The 15,026-nt window shown below is 44.8% G+C and overlaps 1 protein-coding gene across 6 annotated transcripts in view; it reads right to left on the reverse strand.

The window, feature by feature from the left end:
* Positions 1 to 904: 904 nt before the first annotated feature.
* Positions 905 to 15,026, reverse strand: part of kif13a (kinesin family member 13A) — a 91,718-nt gene continuing 77,596 nt past the window's right edge. For 3 of the 6 annotated variants that reach the window (XM_079504334.1, XM_079504336.1, XM_079504333.1), the window contains 8 exons: positions 14,075 to 14,227; positions 13,129 to 13,206; positions 12,381 to 12,431; positions 11,827 to 11,917; positions 11,054 to 11,205; positions 9,507 to 9,686; positions 4,299 to 5,634; positions 905 to 3,330 (listed from right to left, as the gene is read on the reverse strand). In XM_079504334.1, coding sequence (XP_079360460.1) covers positions 3,188 to 3,330; positions 4,299 to 5,634; positions 9,507 to 9,686; positions 11,054 to 11,205; positions 11,827 to 11,917; positions 12,381 to 12,431; positions 13,129 to 13,206; positions 14,075 to 14,227 — 2,184 coding nt within the window. In that variant the 3' untranslated portion in view covers positions 905 to 3,187. The remainder of the gene's footprint in view (positions 3,331 to 4,298; positions 5,635 to 9,506; positions 9,687 to 11,053; positions 11,206 to 11,826; positions 11,918 to 12,380; positions 12,432 to 13,128; positions 13,207 to 14,074; positions 14,228 to 15,026) is intronic. The other 3 variants (XM_079504338.1, XM_079504335.1, XM_079504337.1) reach the window with 2 other exon arrangements.

Consider the following 15,026-nt stretch of genomic DNA (forward strand, 5'->3'; position numbering starts at 1 on the left):
TTTTTGGGAATGTATTTTGTAAATGTTTTGAAATAATTAAAACCCCATAAAAATCTTTCCCGACCCAGTTTTGGGGAAACAGTGGCATTAATAGAGCAATGGTTAATAGGGGTCAAAATGAACTAGATGTAGGGCGCCGTGTTGACAGGAGGCATAAAAACTTCCATGTTTTATAGATTGTATTGAAATTAATTGTGATATGGGGCCCAGAATTCAATGTGAATATTCTTCAGACAATGAAATAGCCCAAGCCCCAAATAGGCTACATTAAATGTGTGTTGTAACTAGTCGTGACTCACTGTGTAGTCAATCAATCCACACCCAGACAGGGTCAAGGACTCATCATAAGTTATGATTCATAACTTGAGTCATAAGTCTTACGGAAACAGCCAATATTTGGTCCATTGTGAGACCCTCCTCTTAAAGAGGAGCAAAAAATAACATTGCTGTCGTCATGTCCCTCAAGAGATATTTGAAGCGCATGCAATTCCAACATTGAAAACACAGTCATGTGATGGGGGGGGGGGGTCACAGACATTCTCACAGGGTCACAGGAACACTGTGCACCACTGCTATAGAGGTCATATGTCTATCATGTACGACAGACCCATTTGCACAGCCACAGTTGTGTTGTGTGCCAAGTGTCAATGTTTCTTCTTCTAGAAATGACACAGAAATTTAGAGCTGCAATCTGTTAGTTGTCAAACATCTGCCACTCATCCAAGTTGGCTGCCCATGGGACATAAATACAACTGATGCAGTACAACTTGTCAACCAGTAGGTGGTGTCTTACAACCCATGCAACATCAGCGTCTAAATTCCCAATGTAATAGTATAGTAGGGAGATGCACCACCTCCAACCCTGGCTGCACGTGTGCTAGTATGTAGCCTATATTTAATCATTATAATAAAATAACATTTTATTCATTAACATAAGTTCTACAGGTATTGCAGCTTTAGCAGGCTTAAATGAAGACATGGCACAACAGCTTTAAGATTGTAAATGTTCTATTCTAGAACATCTTTGTACCAATTTAAAACAGTTGATATACATTATAAATACAATTCTGTACATTATAATATTGTAAAGACTATGTTCAAATACATTTCTATGTACAACTCCTTGTGAGGGGAGAGCAGCTTTCATCTCTTCTTTAAAGTAAGGTCTTGGGTTTCTTTCTTTCACTCAAAATTACAGCAAGAATATATTTAACTATATATATATCTATTTGTTTATATATATATATATGTCTACATCAGATCCACAGTTCAGTTCACCACTTCCATAAAAAATAGAAGCTCCGAGGGGCCACTTCTGACTTTGCTGAACCGTTTTGACAGCATCTCCACTAAACTGACATCATCCTTTTACTGTATCTCCCATGTTCCTTCAGTCCTGCTTGTAGGAAAACAAATGTGTTGGCATTGTTTAAGTACCCTTTTAAAAAACACTTGAGAATGTTGCACATTAGTCAAGTTAACATATAAAAAAATGCAGCGGGAGAATAAAGCGCTTGCTTTTCCACGATCCTTTCGTGTTGTCAGTCAGTCAGTCAAAGAGGTTGGATGGCATTTTAAATGCCACTGAGTGGGCATCACGTCACACAGGCTCCAGTCCATACACGTGGATAGTTTATAACCCTAGTCACCAAAATATATCCGTGGTAAATGACACCACCCATGGAGCAGTGTGGTGTATGTGCCTGTCATCAGAGACAAACAGGGCAGTAAGCTGATTTATACTTAGTTGCACATCGTGTCTTGCACCGAAAATAGCCGATCTACAAGCGTGTTAGATCGGCTATTTTCGGTGCAAGACCCCAGCGCACAACGGAGTATAAATAAAGCATAAGGCATCAGTCATCAGTATGACCAGCTAGGCCTCTAGATGTGTCGCTTAGTGCCGGCACGGCACTGACGTTAATAACAGTGTTGGACGCACCCACCGTTGAGAGAGGCACATAGATATAGTTTCCGTTAGTCCCAAATGGAGGGCAATAATCGGCGATCTGGGTGGCAGGGTGTCCTCGTGGATAGAATGGTGGTCCCACAATGGAAAACGTCCAGGTTCAAGCTCAACTGCAGCCATTTGTCCCATCGAAGTGCCCTTGAGCAAGATACCGATCCTATACCCACTCTCTCCAAGTTGCTCTGCATAAGAGCATCAGCTAAACGACTATGTAAAATATAAAGCCTAATTTATACTTCATCGTACGGCCGCGTCGCTCGCTGAAAAGAACCGATTTTCAACAACATAAATGGCAAGCCACTGTTGTACGACAAAGTATAAATGAGGCTCAACTCTCCAAGAATCCTTTCCAGTGCAAGCATTTTCAGACAGCAATGGCAGCGGTCCCGAGCTTAGTTGGGGATTACTTGTCCTTCCACAGTGTTACAGTACTCCAATAAGATCACTTTACATTTAGTGGGTGACATGATAAACGATTGTACAGCCAAACGCTGAAAGCAATTCGTGGTTTTCAGATTTGCCTCTTGTTTCAAGAAGCCATGTGGCATTAGTCATAAAAATATGGCACTATATGCTTCACTCGGACACACAGTATATACTGTATGTATTTACATACATATACAGCACACACACACACACACACACACACACACACACACACACACACACACACACACACACACACGCGCGCACACGCACACACGTGTATATACTGATGTTTTACACGTACATAAGCAAAACAAAAAAAGATATGAATTATAACAGCAGATAGGAACTCTAATTCTTTGGTTACCCCTGACGTCTTATAATGACTTCGATATCAATGTTAACAGTAGTACATTCTTAATGTTCATGTCTCAGATTACACTGCTTTGAGACTCAACAGATGGTGCATTGTCTTAGAAAAATATCAACATCTCTCTGTGACACAACTGTAAGGTTTGTGGACAATTTCACCTGGAATTCGCGGTTAAAAGTTAACTTCTCTATCAAAAAATAACGCTGTAGAAAAGTCGGATATGTGCATAGGGAATCTTTCTGTGGCCAGGGATGAGGATATGCCTTCATGAATTGCACAGGTCAGATAACACTTCCAAGTTGAAAGCAGACAGCGCTGAAAGATCAACGTCAGCTCCGAGAGTTGACTGAGGCGGCGGGAGAGGAGGCCATCTTGAACTTGGTTGGACCCCAGCACATGATCCAGGCAGGAGATCCTCTCTAACGGATCAGAGTGTGGGGTTCTGTTGGTCCACCATCCATAGATGGTGGTCCTCTGGTCAGACGAGATGGCTTCACGAACACTCCATGGCCCGGAGGACAGCGGAAGTAGACTCTGCCTTGGACAGTCCCATTGTGCTTACCTATGGATAGACACAACACCAATGATTTGAGGTGTGTATGTCCTATGTACAGTATGAGTGTGATGTGTGTGTGTGTGTGTGTGTGTGTGTGTGTGTGTGTGTGTGTGTGTGTGTGTGTGTGTGTGTGTGTGTGTGTGTGTGTGTGTGTGTACTGTACATACTTATACTAGGGGTATAAAAGGAGATAAAGGGGTAAAAGAATTATTGGCTACTTAAAAAACAAAACAAAAAACAGTCAAACTTTGCACAATCAGGCCTGTGACCCAAAATGAGTTTGAAATTGCCCCTCCCGTATACAGTAGTACAACTGCCAAGACCTATAAAAAAAAGATTTGCCAATTTGTTTTGCCAAGACAGATTACAACTTGTCCAAAATGCAGCAGCCAGAGTTTTAACTAAAACTAAGATGAGAGAACATATTACTCCAGTTTTAGCTTCACTGCACTGGCTTCCGGTTGTTTTTACCTACACGACTGCCTGCCTAAATATGTCCAAAACCGCCCCCTAAGGTCTTCCACTGCTGGCCTGCTCGCTTTGCCTAAAAAAATGGCAACTAAAAAATACGGGGAAGCAGCTTTTTGCTTCTACGGGCCGACGGCGTGGAACAAACTCCCACTGTACCTTCGACAGGCAGCCTCTGGAGACATTTTTAAAGCACAGCTCAAGACCCACTTCTACACTCTTGCTTTGAATTGATCTTTTAATTTTTTGTTATTCATGTCCTCACTGTATTGCATTACTGCTCTTGTTTTTTAATGTTTATGCCTTGCTTTTCTTTTCTTTCTTTCTCCATTGCTCTGTAAAGCACTTTGAGCTGCATTTCATGTCATGAAAGGTGCTATACAAATAAAGTTTAACCCTGGTGGCAAGTATAAAATAGAGCTTAAGTGGATAATTACATTATTACATTATTACAATAACATGCACAATATTCACCCATCATACAACAGCATTATGTAGAGACCTACCCACAGCCAGGTCCAGCTGCACCCCCACCCAGATGCCCTTAGCAAACTCCACTCCTCCAACGTAATGGACCATTCCTCTCCTCTTCCCCACCCACACCTGCTCCCCAGGGGCCATCCAGTCAGGCAGCTGGGCCACGGGTGTGTTCTCATCCCCACTGGAGTCCCCAGAGGGCTCTGCGCTGCTGGGGTTAGGGCTGGGACAGGGACTCCCGTGGGGCAGATCTCCCTGGGCCGGCTCCTGGATAGGAGGCTCCCCCCCTCCTCCCCGCTGAGCCGAGGAAGACAACGAGGGAGGGGCGGGAGCCGATGTGGTGACCGGGGCCGAGGTCGGGGTTGGGGCCGACGCTGGAGGGGTGATTGGGACTTGAACCGGCGCTGTGGTCGGGCAGGGGACGGCTGCACTCTCTGCACCTTCTCTCCCGTGGCGACAGTTGCACACAGCAGCAGCCGGGGCGTTTCCGGGGATGGATGTGTTGAGAACGGAGGCCTCCTCGCAGGCATGCTGGTTGATATTGACATGCATCTCTGCAGCCTCCTCTTTCAGCTCTGTCCCTGTAGACGAGCCCAAACCCTCCTGTCGCCAGGCCTCTGCAAAGTGTGCCAGGTCGCCTTCTCCTCCGATACCGTCGTCAGCACCTTTGAAGTCAGAGAACTCTTGGCTGACACTGAGAACACAGGGGGTGGCATGCTGCTGTTCTCTGCTGTCACCACAGGGGGCGGCATGCTGCTGTTCTCTGCTGTCACCACAGGGGGCGCCATGCTGCTGTTCTCTGCTGTCACCACAGGGGGCGGCATGCTGCTGTTCTCTGCTGTCACCACAGGGGGCGGCATGCTGCTGTTCTCTGCTGTCACCGCTGTTAGGAGTAACCAAGGGAGAGGATGCCGTGGCGGCAGGAAGACCTTGGACCCCACAACCGGAGGAGGAGGAAGAGGAGGAGGGAGGGTGGTGGATATTACTCCTGGGCTGGGCGCAGCCGCTTCTCTCTGCGGAACAGGAGAGGGAATCGTCCTTTTCGGGCGCCCCGGCGGCGGCAGTGCTGATGTGGTCCGAGCTCTCGCTGGCACTGAACGGCAGCATGTCGGAGAGCGTGGCGTTGGAGGCGCTGTGTGAGAAGTAGCCACTGGTGCAGCTGCTGGCCGTAGGGCTGCGAGGAACCTCTCGGTCCCCTCCCGCGCCGCCGGCAGGCTTCAGCTCAGAGCGGGAGGAGAGCGCCCCCTCCTGGCCATCCAGGGTGGCGTTGTACACCTCGAAGTTGGCAAAGTCCTCCGGGATGTAGACCCGAGAGCCCTGGCCCAGATTCAGGGCCAAGTCGGTCTCTTCATCCTCTGAGTCCTGCTGTTGTCACATGCACGCACGCACACGCACGCACACGCACGCACGCACACGCACGCGCACACACACACACACACACACACACACACACACACACACACACACACACACACACACACACACACACACACACACACACACACACACACACACACACACACACACACACACACACACACACAGAGATAACTGTTTCTGTGGTGAATAGTGAATATGGAGTTGAAAAGTAATTGCTGAAGATCAAAGAGAGATAAACTATATACTATCACTGTCGGATGGAAATCGTGTATGCCCATGATTATTTATTTTTGAGCTATGTCTCAAAGTTATGTCCAGCTTTGAGGGTCTGTGAAAACACAAACATTGAAGACAAAAGTGAGGACGCAAATTGTGATTGGACGGAATGAGATGATGTATGATGATGTTTGATGATAAGAGCGCCCCTCACTTCACACGGGTGTGACTTTTATGTTTCCATGTTGGTTTTTCCAAATAATTACCCACTTAAAGACCTATCTCATACGGCGACATAAGCTTGTGGATCTGCTATGTTTGCTATGTTTTACATTTCCTTTCCTTTTACAACCAATGAAAACAGGTGTTTAACTGCTATTAATTAAGGGTTTTGTACAGTACATACAAGGTTTCCAACTGACAGCAATAAGATCCTAATAAGGAACAAACGTCCTTCAGACTAATATCCCATCAAGAATAATTCTAATTTAACTAAGTCTCACCCAATGAAATACCACATTTGTATTAGTTGAGAGTAGTTAAACCCTGTTTAATACTGTAAACTGTAGATGTAGGGCTTTGACTCCCGTTCATTCACAATGTAATCTTCTCATTTAGTGGATGAAAAAGTGTCTACTACAGATGTAGTAAACTCTGGGGTTAGTGGCAGGCATAGCAGACAAATGTACGTGCCAGTATGTCAACGGGGGAGCCGATAGCTGAGTGGTTAAGGCGCGTACAGCATTCTGTAGGCTCTGATGCCTGACTGCGTGTCCCCGTGTCCCGCGTTCAGTTCCCGAGCCCAGCTGCAAATTTGCTGCGTGTCTCTCCCGTGTTTCCCGCTTACTGTTCACTGTGCTATCGTAATAACGGTGAACCCCCCTCCCCAAAAAAACAAACAAACAAACAAACAAAAGTCTGAGAAAGTCAAGAAAATAATATTTAGCATCAAACCATTCAAATAGTTTATGGCTCATTCCTACAGTTTGATACCTAGGGCAAATGAAACTAAAGCATGCGAGCTCATCTACCAAGTCACACAGAAGCTACGTTCCATTTCCCCGGACTCACCTAACTTTATCCTTGGGGACATGAACCACTGTACCCTGAAAAGCACACTGAGAGACTTGTATCAGTATGTCAAATGCCCTACCAGAAATAACAAAATCATAGATTTGTGTTATGGAAATATTAAAGGTGCTTATAAATCAATCCCTCTTCCACCCCTAGGCTCATCTGATCTCACAATTGCATTAACCTTATCCCTGTCTAACCCACTGTATTGAAGCGAGGTAAAGTGCAAACCTTTCAGGTAAAAGATTGGAATGAAAATGCATGCCTCACTTTACAGGGTTGCCTCGAGGCGACCGACTGGCATATGTTCAAGGAATCCTCTAATGACATTGATGAGTTAACAGACGTTGTGAGCAGTTGGGTGTCATATTGTGAATATTGTTATTCCTGAAAAAACGAGTCTATCCCAATAGCAAACCGTGGGTCTCTAAGACACTGAAAACACTACTGTACAATAAGAAAAAGGCCTTCAGAGATGGGAAGTTAAAGTAGTCCTGTTTGACAAATTGGATGTAAACTGTAATTTGCTGTGTAAGAAAGGCCAACAACGCCTCTTTTGTTTGAGGAGGCTCGCCAAATTTCAGGTCGATAAATCCCTAATGAAACTGCTCTACAGTGCATTTATTGAGTCAATTATATCCTTCTCCATCATTTGTACAATGTCTTGTACAATGTTTCATTGTGATTTACATAGGTAGAGGCTTCGTATAAGCCCCTTGGGCTTTTTTGCCTCAGCCTAGCACTTTACCCTTCTTATATTTATATGTTCACTGTGTTGTTTTTATACTGTGCTGAATAAATAAATACAAATACAAATACAAACCTGAACATAAAGGACAAAAACCAGCTTGGTAGGATTGTGAGAACGGCCTCAGAAATAGCAGGAGTAAATTTCAGTAGCCTGGATCATGTCTTTAAAAACCAGGTGCTTAAGAAAGCCAAGTCCATTTGTTCGGACAACTCCCATCCCCTCAGCTCTGAGTACAGGCTGCTTCCTTCAGGCCTTACGCCTAAAGGTTCCAGGGGCCAAAAGTAACAGGTATAAAATAAATTCTCCTTCGTGCCTTTGTCTATCCAGGCCTGAAATGACGATAGGAGGATGAGGTAACTTTGTCGCTGTTATGAATTTCCATTGCTACACTGAAACCTTGAACTGCCATCCTGTTTTTATGTGTTTTTATGTGTTTTATGTGTTTTTATGTGTTTGATGTGTTTTTATGTGATTCATGTGTCTGCCTGTTATGCTTATCTGTAAACCAAATCTCCCTTCGGGGACAAAGAAATAAAATGAACCTGATTAACCTGAACCTACCTTTATTTGCGGTGAAAAGACGATCTTGTTCTGATTTGTTTTTGCGCAATGTTCAACATATTTTCAGGCTAATTAATTGACACTAATGCTCCCAGTGTGCGATGACATTTAAAGGCAAATTCATGATTTGTGCGACAAGTGCTGCTTGACTCTGTCGAGCCACTTTCTGTGTCTGAGCACTCATGCTTTATGCGACAGCCGTCTCTATGGTAACAAAAGTGAGCATCACTTAATAGCTCTTCAAAGCTGCCCGTGTTGACGACATTTCGTTAACCAATTTCCATAGCGACGGACTGCAACAGACTCCACTTTCCCACCAAGAATATTATGCAGCATTTTACGACGACACCTGCGAGCTTTCATGGTGCTTGAGGCATGCGATACATTGGCCAGAAGTGTGTGAGACACTTACATCAAAGCAAAGCAAAGTTCTTTGTTTACCCAGGGTGAATGGACTAAGCTCGAGATGCTTGTTTACAGCCAGACCCTGCTCATAGAACATTTCATGGTAGGGGTTCAATGCCTTGCTCAAGGACACTTCAGCGGTGGTAATTTTAACATGCCGGTCCGGGGATTCGAACTGGCGACCTTCTGATAACAAGACCGCTCCGCAAACCGTTCGGCCACCGCTGCCTGTCAGTGTGTGGCTGTGTTAGCTTTACAGTAGTGTGTGAAACGAGTGTATATAGGTCTGTGTGAGACTTACAGCAGTGTGTGACACATTTTATTGTGGTGTGTCTGTGTGAGACCTATAGCAGTGTGTGACACATTAGACTGTAGTATGTGTCTGTGTAGCCTCGCGTAGCCAGACTAATACCACTGTGCTGACAATAAAATGTATTTACGGAACTGCCACAACGCAACAGTTACCCTAAAAAAACACATCAACTCAATTTTATTGATTTATTTAAGATATTTGATAGAAATTCATATTTTTTTTATGCCATATTTAGCCAGTACAAGCACAAATGTCCCGTTTACTGCTATGGCAGCATCCATCTTTGTCGTGAAAAAGGAACGAATCTCTTGCAATGTCCCGCCCCATATTTGCATATTGGGCCCTGGTTGGCTATAGACCGGTTCCAGACGAATCTGGTTGGGCCTTACATTACTGCGTGTCAGCAAAGTCCTCCCACAATTGAGCGACACCAGACAAAGTCTGCCTGGGGCAATTTGCATTGCAATGGCAGATAAGTCTGGTTACGCGAGGCTAGTGTTTGTGTGTGAGACTTACAGCAGTGTGGGAGACACTTACAGTAGTAGTGTGTGCCTGTGTGTGGCAGAGCTGGCGGCTGGTGGGGATGGAGGTGGGGATGGTGGTGGAGGTGGAGGTGGAAGGCTTGCAGTGGCCCTCGCTGCCTGCCCTGGGTCTGCTACGCCAGGGGCAGGGAGGGGGGAGCAGTGCAGGGCTGTCCACGCAGCATGAGCGCATGCTCTGCAGATGGGGGTCAGAACAACAGCACACACTTCACACACACACAGAGCATGCAGTGCATGGAGCCGGGGCAGGTTAGTGTCACACTCAGTAGCATGCATGTAACATTTAATGACTGGAATGTCTTGTTGTTAGTGTGTGTATAATGGTGGGGGAACAGCCACAATGTGCTATTGAAACGACGAGGAGTTGAAGAGGCCGATTGGATGGATGAATCATAATGAATGAAAACCGTATCAGATTCAGAAGACAGATTTGAAAGGAATACTCTTTTTCAACCTCCATAACTTTATGGTTAGGAGGAATTATCAATACGCCAATCGAACACTCCACAGATTATTCACAAGGTGATGTAACTTCAACAGGACTAAAAAGGTCTATTCACACGCGAAGCGACACAGCGCCTGCGCTGTCGCTCGAGCCACAGGATCACACTGTGCTTCTTATGTGAATACATTTATTCACAGTGCTTCATACAGTAACTGTTCTTAATTGTACTGACTTGGAATGCACTGTTCATTAGTATATGCTGTCCCTCTCAAATAAACAAATAAAGTAAAGTATTGTAATTGTATATAGACCTCCTGCTACTATGGACATACTGTACATGAGGGATACATGCATTAGGAGACATGGCTTGCCATAACCAATAATGGCAGCCCAGTTGACACATTTCTCCAGGAGCAATGTACAGTATCCATGTGTCAACAGGAGCCCCATGGCTATCAGGGCTAAAACTACGGTGACTCACTCTCCACTCTGCCACAATGAATTCTGGGGGACCGGACAGCAAAGTTAACATTTTAAAGTGGGACAGAACAATTTGGAGTATTTCTTGAACTGCCTCTACTGGGGTACGCCTTCAATGGAACTACAACTGAGTCATTTAGTTGTAGTTCCATGAGTCCACCTCGTTTCTGTTACATAGTATGTCTAGTTAGGAGTTTGTGGCTATTCCCGGTTGAAGTCATGCTCCTGCAAGTCATGCCGGTCCAATCAACTTGTGTGCAGCCGTAAGATTAACACTTGTTTCATCATTCACAGAACAGTGCAGCCATTATAATCAGCATAATTAGACAGCTATGCTGCACAAGTCCTTGGAGGCGTGTCCGTCGCACATGACAGTTTGCATATTAAGGAACATACAGTTATTAGAAGTGATTTATTTTAATGGAGGCACCCACAATGATTCAACAGAATGAACAAAAGTGAGAAAATTAAAAATAAATAAACTTCAGGAGGGGGAAAATGGAAGGAAGACATAAGGAGACGAGTACATGGCAATACAAAAGGAGATGAGTAAAGAGGAAAGGAAGAGAGGGGACTGAGACAGAGAACACAAAAGAGGTGACTGTGTCCTTGCTTACCTCCTGGCCTAACAGTGGTCGCGCCTCCAGGGCCTTCTTGGCCTTGTTCTCCTCCCGGACGGGCAGCAGGGACTTGAGGAACTTGGGTGGCTGAGGGGAGAGCACCTTGAACGGACTGGAGTTGAAGAAGGTAGGGCTCTCTGGAACCAGACCTGAGTGCAGAACCACAATCAGTTGGATTGTCACATCACAGGTTGTTTACAGGTGAAATTCGTGTTTGTGCCATCGGTCGAGGTCATAGTGTAGCAGCACCAGGAATGCTTTAATGTTCAGATGAAGATGCATTCTTCAACGTCTTATTTACAGGAGAGATCATATTGTACAGATATAGAGAAAAGATGACAGGTTACACAGGTTTGGAGGCATCCAGAGCACACTAACACAGTTAAAGGACCACTATGTAACCAGAAAAAAAATCATTCTATTAGGAGGATAGATAACTCTCTAGGCACTACGTATAAAATGGAAATCTGTTTTGAGTAGACTGGAGTATTTCCAGAGTTTCACAATAGCCCTCGCCTTTGGACCATAAGATTCTGGGTTAGATCGTGGGCACTGTAAACACATGAGCAGTAAGTGAGAGCCGATGGTAGGTGTTGCAATCCATCTCCCAGGGGCCAAGCAGCGCATTGCAAAGGGGATAGACACCCTTGTTCTAGGCTGATACCGACAATAAGCCACTCCGACTTACTTACTCAGGCTGAAAAGTGGCCTGTTTCATACAGTATATAATCCAACACACTCATGCTTGAATTCTCTCGAGCGGAGTTTACCATGATTCTCCTTGTTTTTAACAGGTGTGCTGCAACAGGATCCATCCTGGAGGGTGCCTTCAGAGCTGTCCGTGTGAGACTCACACCGAGCCTATGTGGTGAAACGGAGATTATTACAATTTTGCACCAATACAATAATGTTCACATTTCAAATAATATGTAAAGGAGGATAACGATATGCACATCCCAGTTTTTAAATACGGTGCTGGACCCAAAAAGTGATCAAATGAAGAAAAAGTGGAATGTCCGCACACGATATAATTCTGCTCCCCGTCCTTTATTTCAACCTATATACAACAACGTTTCGCCCCTCCAAGCTTTCTCAACTTGAGAATTATATCGTGTTTTTCCACATTTCAAATAATGGCATGCAACGTCATGCCATTATGTGTTTCACGTGCTGGTTCGGTTCATCAATGTTGTATGTTGACAAAAGTGTCACTTTTATGTTTGTTGAGCAACACCTGTGTTGGTCATGCGTTGGTTACATTCTCTGTATTGGTTTACATTACAAACGGTTTATTTTAAATTCTTCACATTCGGATTTTACTCACCTTACAGTCTTCATCCTCACAGCCTGTTAGGTCGATTTTACTACAGGAGGACTGAGAAAAAGCAATGAGTATTGTATGAATGTTAATATACATATCACCAATTCACCATACATTAACACTTCAATTTATAATCCGTCACACACTGGTGTCGCTTGCCAAAAATAACGTTTTCGCCAAGTGACACCGTCACACTCCCCATAAATGAATGAATCATTGTCATTCTGTGATATGCCCATAATGTACTATAATTCAGAAGGAAGCAATGAGAGGTGTTCTTACATGTTGTACGTTGGGACAATGAGAGGTGTTCTTACATGTTGTACATTGGGAGTACAATGAGAGGTGTTCTTACATGTTGTACGTTGGGAGTGAGAGGTGTTCTTACATGTTGTACGTTGGGAGTGAGAGGTGTTCTTACATGTTGTATGTTGGGAGTGAGAGGTGTTCTTACATGTTGTACGTTGGGAGTGAGAGGTGTTCTTACATGTTGTACGTTGGGAGTGAGAGGTGTTCTTACATGTTGTACATTGGGAGTGAGAGGTGTTCTTACATGTTGTACGTTGGGAGTGAGAGGTGTTCTTACATGTTGTACATTGGGAGTGAGAGGTGTTCTTACATGTTGTACGTTGGGAGTGAGAGGTGTTCTTACATGTTGTACGTTGGGAGTGAGAGGTGTTCTTACATGTTGTACGTTGGGAGTGAGAGGTGTTCTTACATGTTGTACGTTGGGAGTGAGAGGTGTTCTTACATGTTGTACGTTGGGAGTGCTGATGCTTCTTCTGAGGTGTCTGCCTTTGACAGAGAGTGCTTCTTTCACTGTCACCGCCTGGAGACATCAAAGAAAGAGCCTTTAGTGCATGTTTCTGGGATTGTTGAAAGGCTTCTCCACTTCATCAGCTCTAAGGGCCGATTCATACTCCTATTTTACCGCTGTAGTGCCGAAATGATTTCGGCTAGTCAGAAATTTTCAGTAGTACCGAAGAGCCGACTTTAGGACGGTACCCGCCCCTCCCGGACCTCAAATGACGTCACATTGTAGGCTCTACAGAGCCGAACCGACTTTTATTCGGCTCTAAAATAGGAGTATGAATCGCGCCTAACTCAGAAATCGTATTAGGTGTACTGTATGTGTGCGTACACAAACGTGGGTGCACGCATGGCACATGCCATGCCATCGATAGGCATCTGGTTGGCTGTTAGGATAGATTAATACAATTTATAATTTTACAGTTTAGGCATTTAGGCACAGTAATCAAGAACACATGGTAATACAGTAAGCAAGAACAACACATAAAAGATAATACATCAAATGCATAGAGGATCATTAAGGATCATAAGTAAGCTAAGAAGCTAACATCCATCTAACAGTAGAATATCTGTACATACAATGAAACTATAAATATACACTATAGAATGCTATGTCTACATAATATGCTATCTAAATTAATACAGTTAGCTATCATCAACCAATATACACCCTAAGTTTATAGGGTGTAAGTGCTTATATGGTATCAGACATTGATATTGGTCGAAACCATTGAGGGGGTTCCAGGGGAGCCCCAGTTAAATGATTGATAGTTAGAAACCAAATGGTCCCATGCAGGTCTTTAACTCTGAGCGAGTTAATGGGGGTCCGGGGGCTAATGCTTACCAAACTGGCGGTCCTTGAAATGAAAAGGGTCGGTCTATGTTACCTGTCGTAACTTCTCCAGACTGAGGATGTTCTCCACCTCCAGAACCCCACGTGTGTATTTCTCTATGTACGTCTCTCCGTCCTTGGTCTCCTCGCACTCCCCGCGGGCGGCCATGAGCGCCAATGTCTCCCTCTCTTCTGGTTCTTCTGATGCCTGCAGCACATCAAGAGTTAGCTCATTTATTTTGTTTGTCGCATGATGAGTTACATACACATACACACACACATTCACACTCACAACATTGGTAATGTATATAGTTTTGTCGATCAACAAAAGGGTTGTGTGATTAACCACTTGAACCTCATTATCCCTTTTCTGGGGGGAACATTCAACTTAAAATAACCGATCACGCATTGTCGTGAGATTGTAGATTGACTATTTTAATATTAAAATAGGGTTTAAGTTGTTAATAACTAAAAATACATCGCATGGATGCACCTGGGACGTATCCTCAGTGATGTTTCCTGAGGTCAACGGGGTTTCGGGTCTACCAACATCATACCCCTCACTCAGGCGACCCAGCCGGGGTTGATCAAATCCCGACTTACGTCCCAGTAGCTACCCTCGATCAGTCCATCAGGGAATGAGCAAGGCCACACAATCCGTTGCTCCGGAACTACTCTGCCGGGACTGGGAGAACCACATTCTGGCGCGTGGAAGGACTAGGCTCTGTGGGTTGACTCCTGTCCGGACCCCTCCTACGTCTCACCAGGTCCACTCCTGCTCTCACCAGGCCCAGGACCTGTGCGTTGCACCAGACTCCCAGCACCAGGCACTACATTCAGGAGTGGTGGATTATAATGGCCCTCCCAAGGCCTCACCGAGGTTTGTTGGGCTTCCTCCTCACGGAGGACACAGGCTGGGGCGCTAACCCATACTGCTCACCCGGGTGCCGTCTACATTCCGGCTGTTAATATTTAGTTAACACTTAAACCCTATTTTCGCCTTTCAA

The sequence above is a fragment of the Electrona antarctica genome, assembly GCF_951216825.1.
Source record: "Electrona antarctica genome assembly, chromosome: 6".
Taxonomy (NCBI): Eukaryota; Metazoa; Chordata; class Actinopteri; order Myctophiformes; family Myctophidae; genus Electrona; species Electrona antarctica.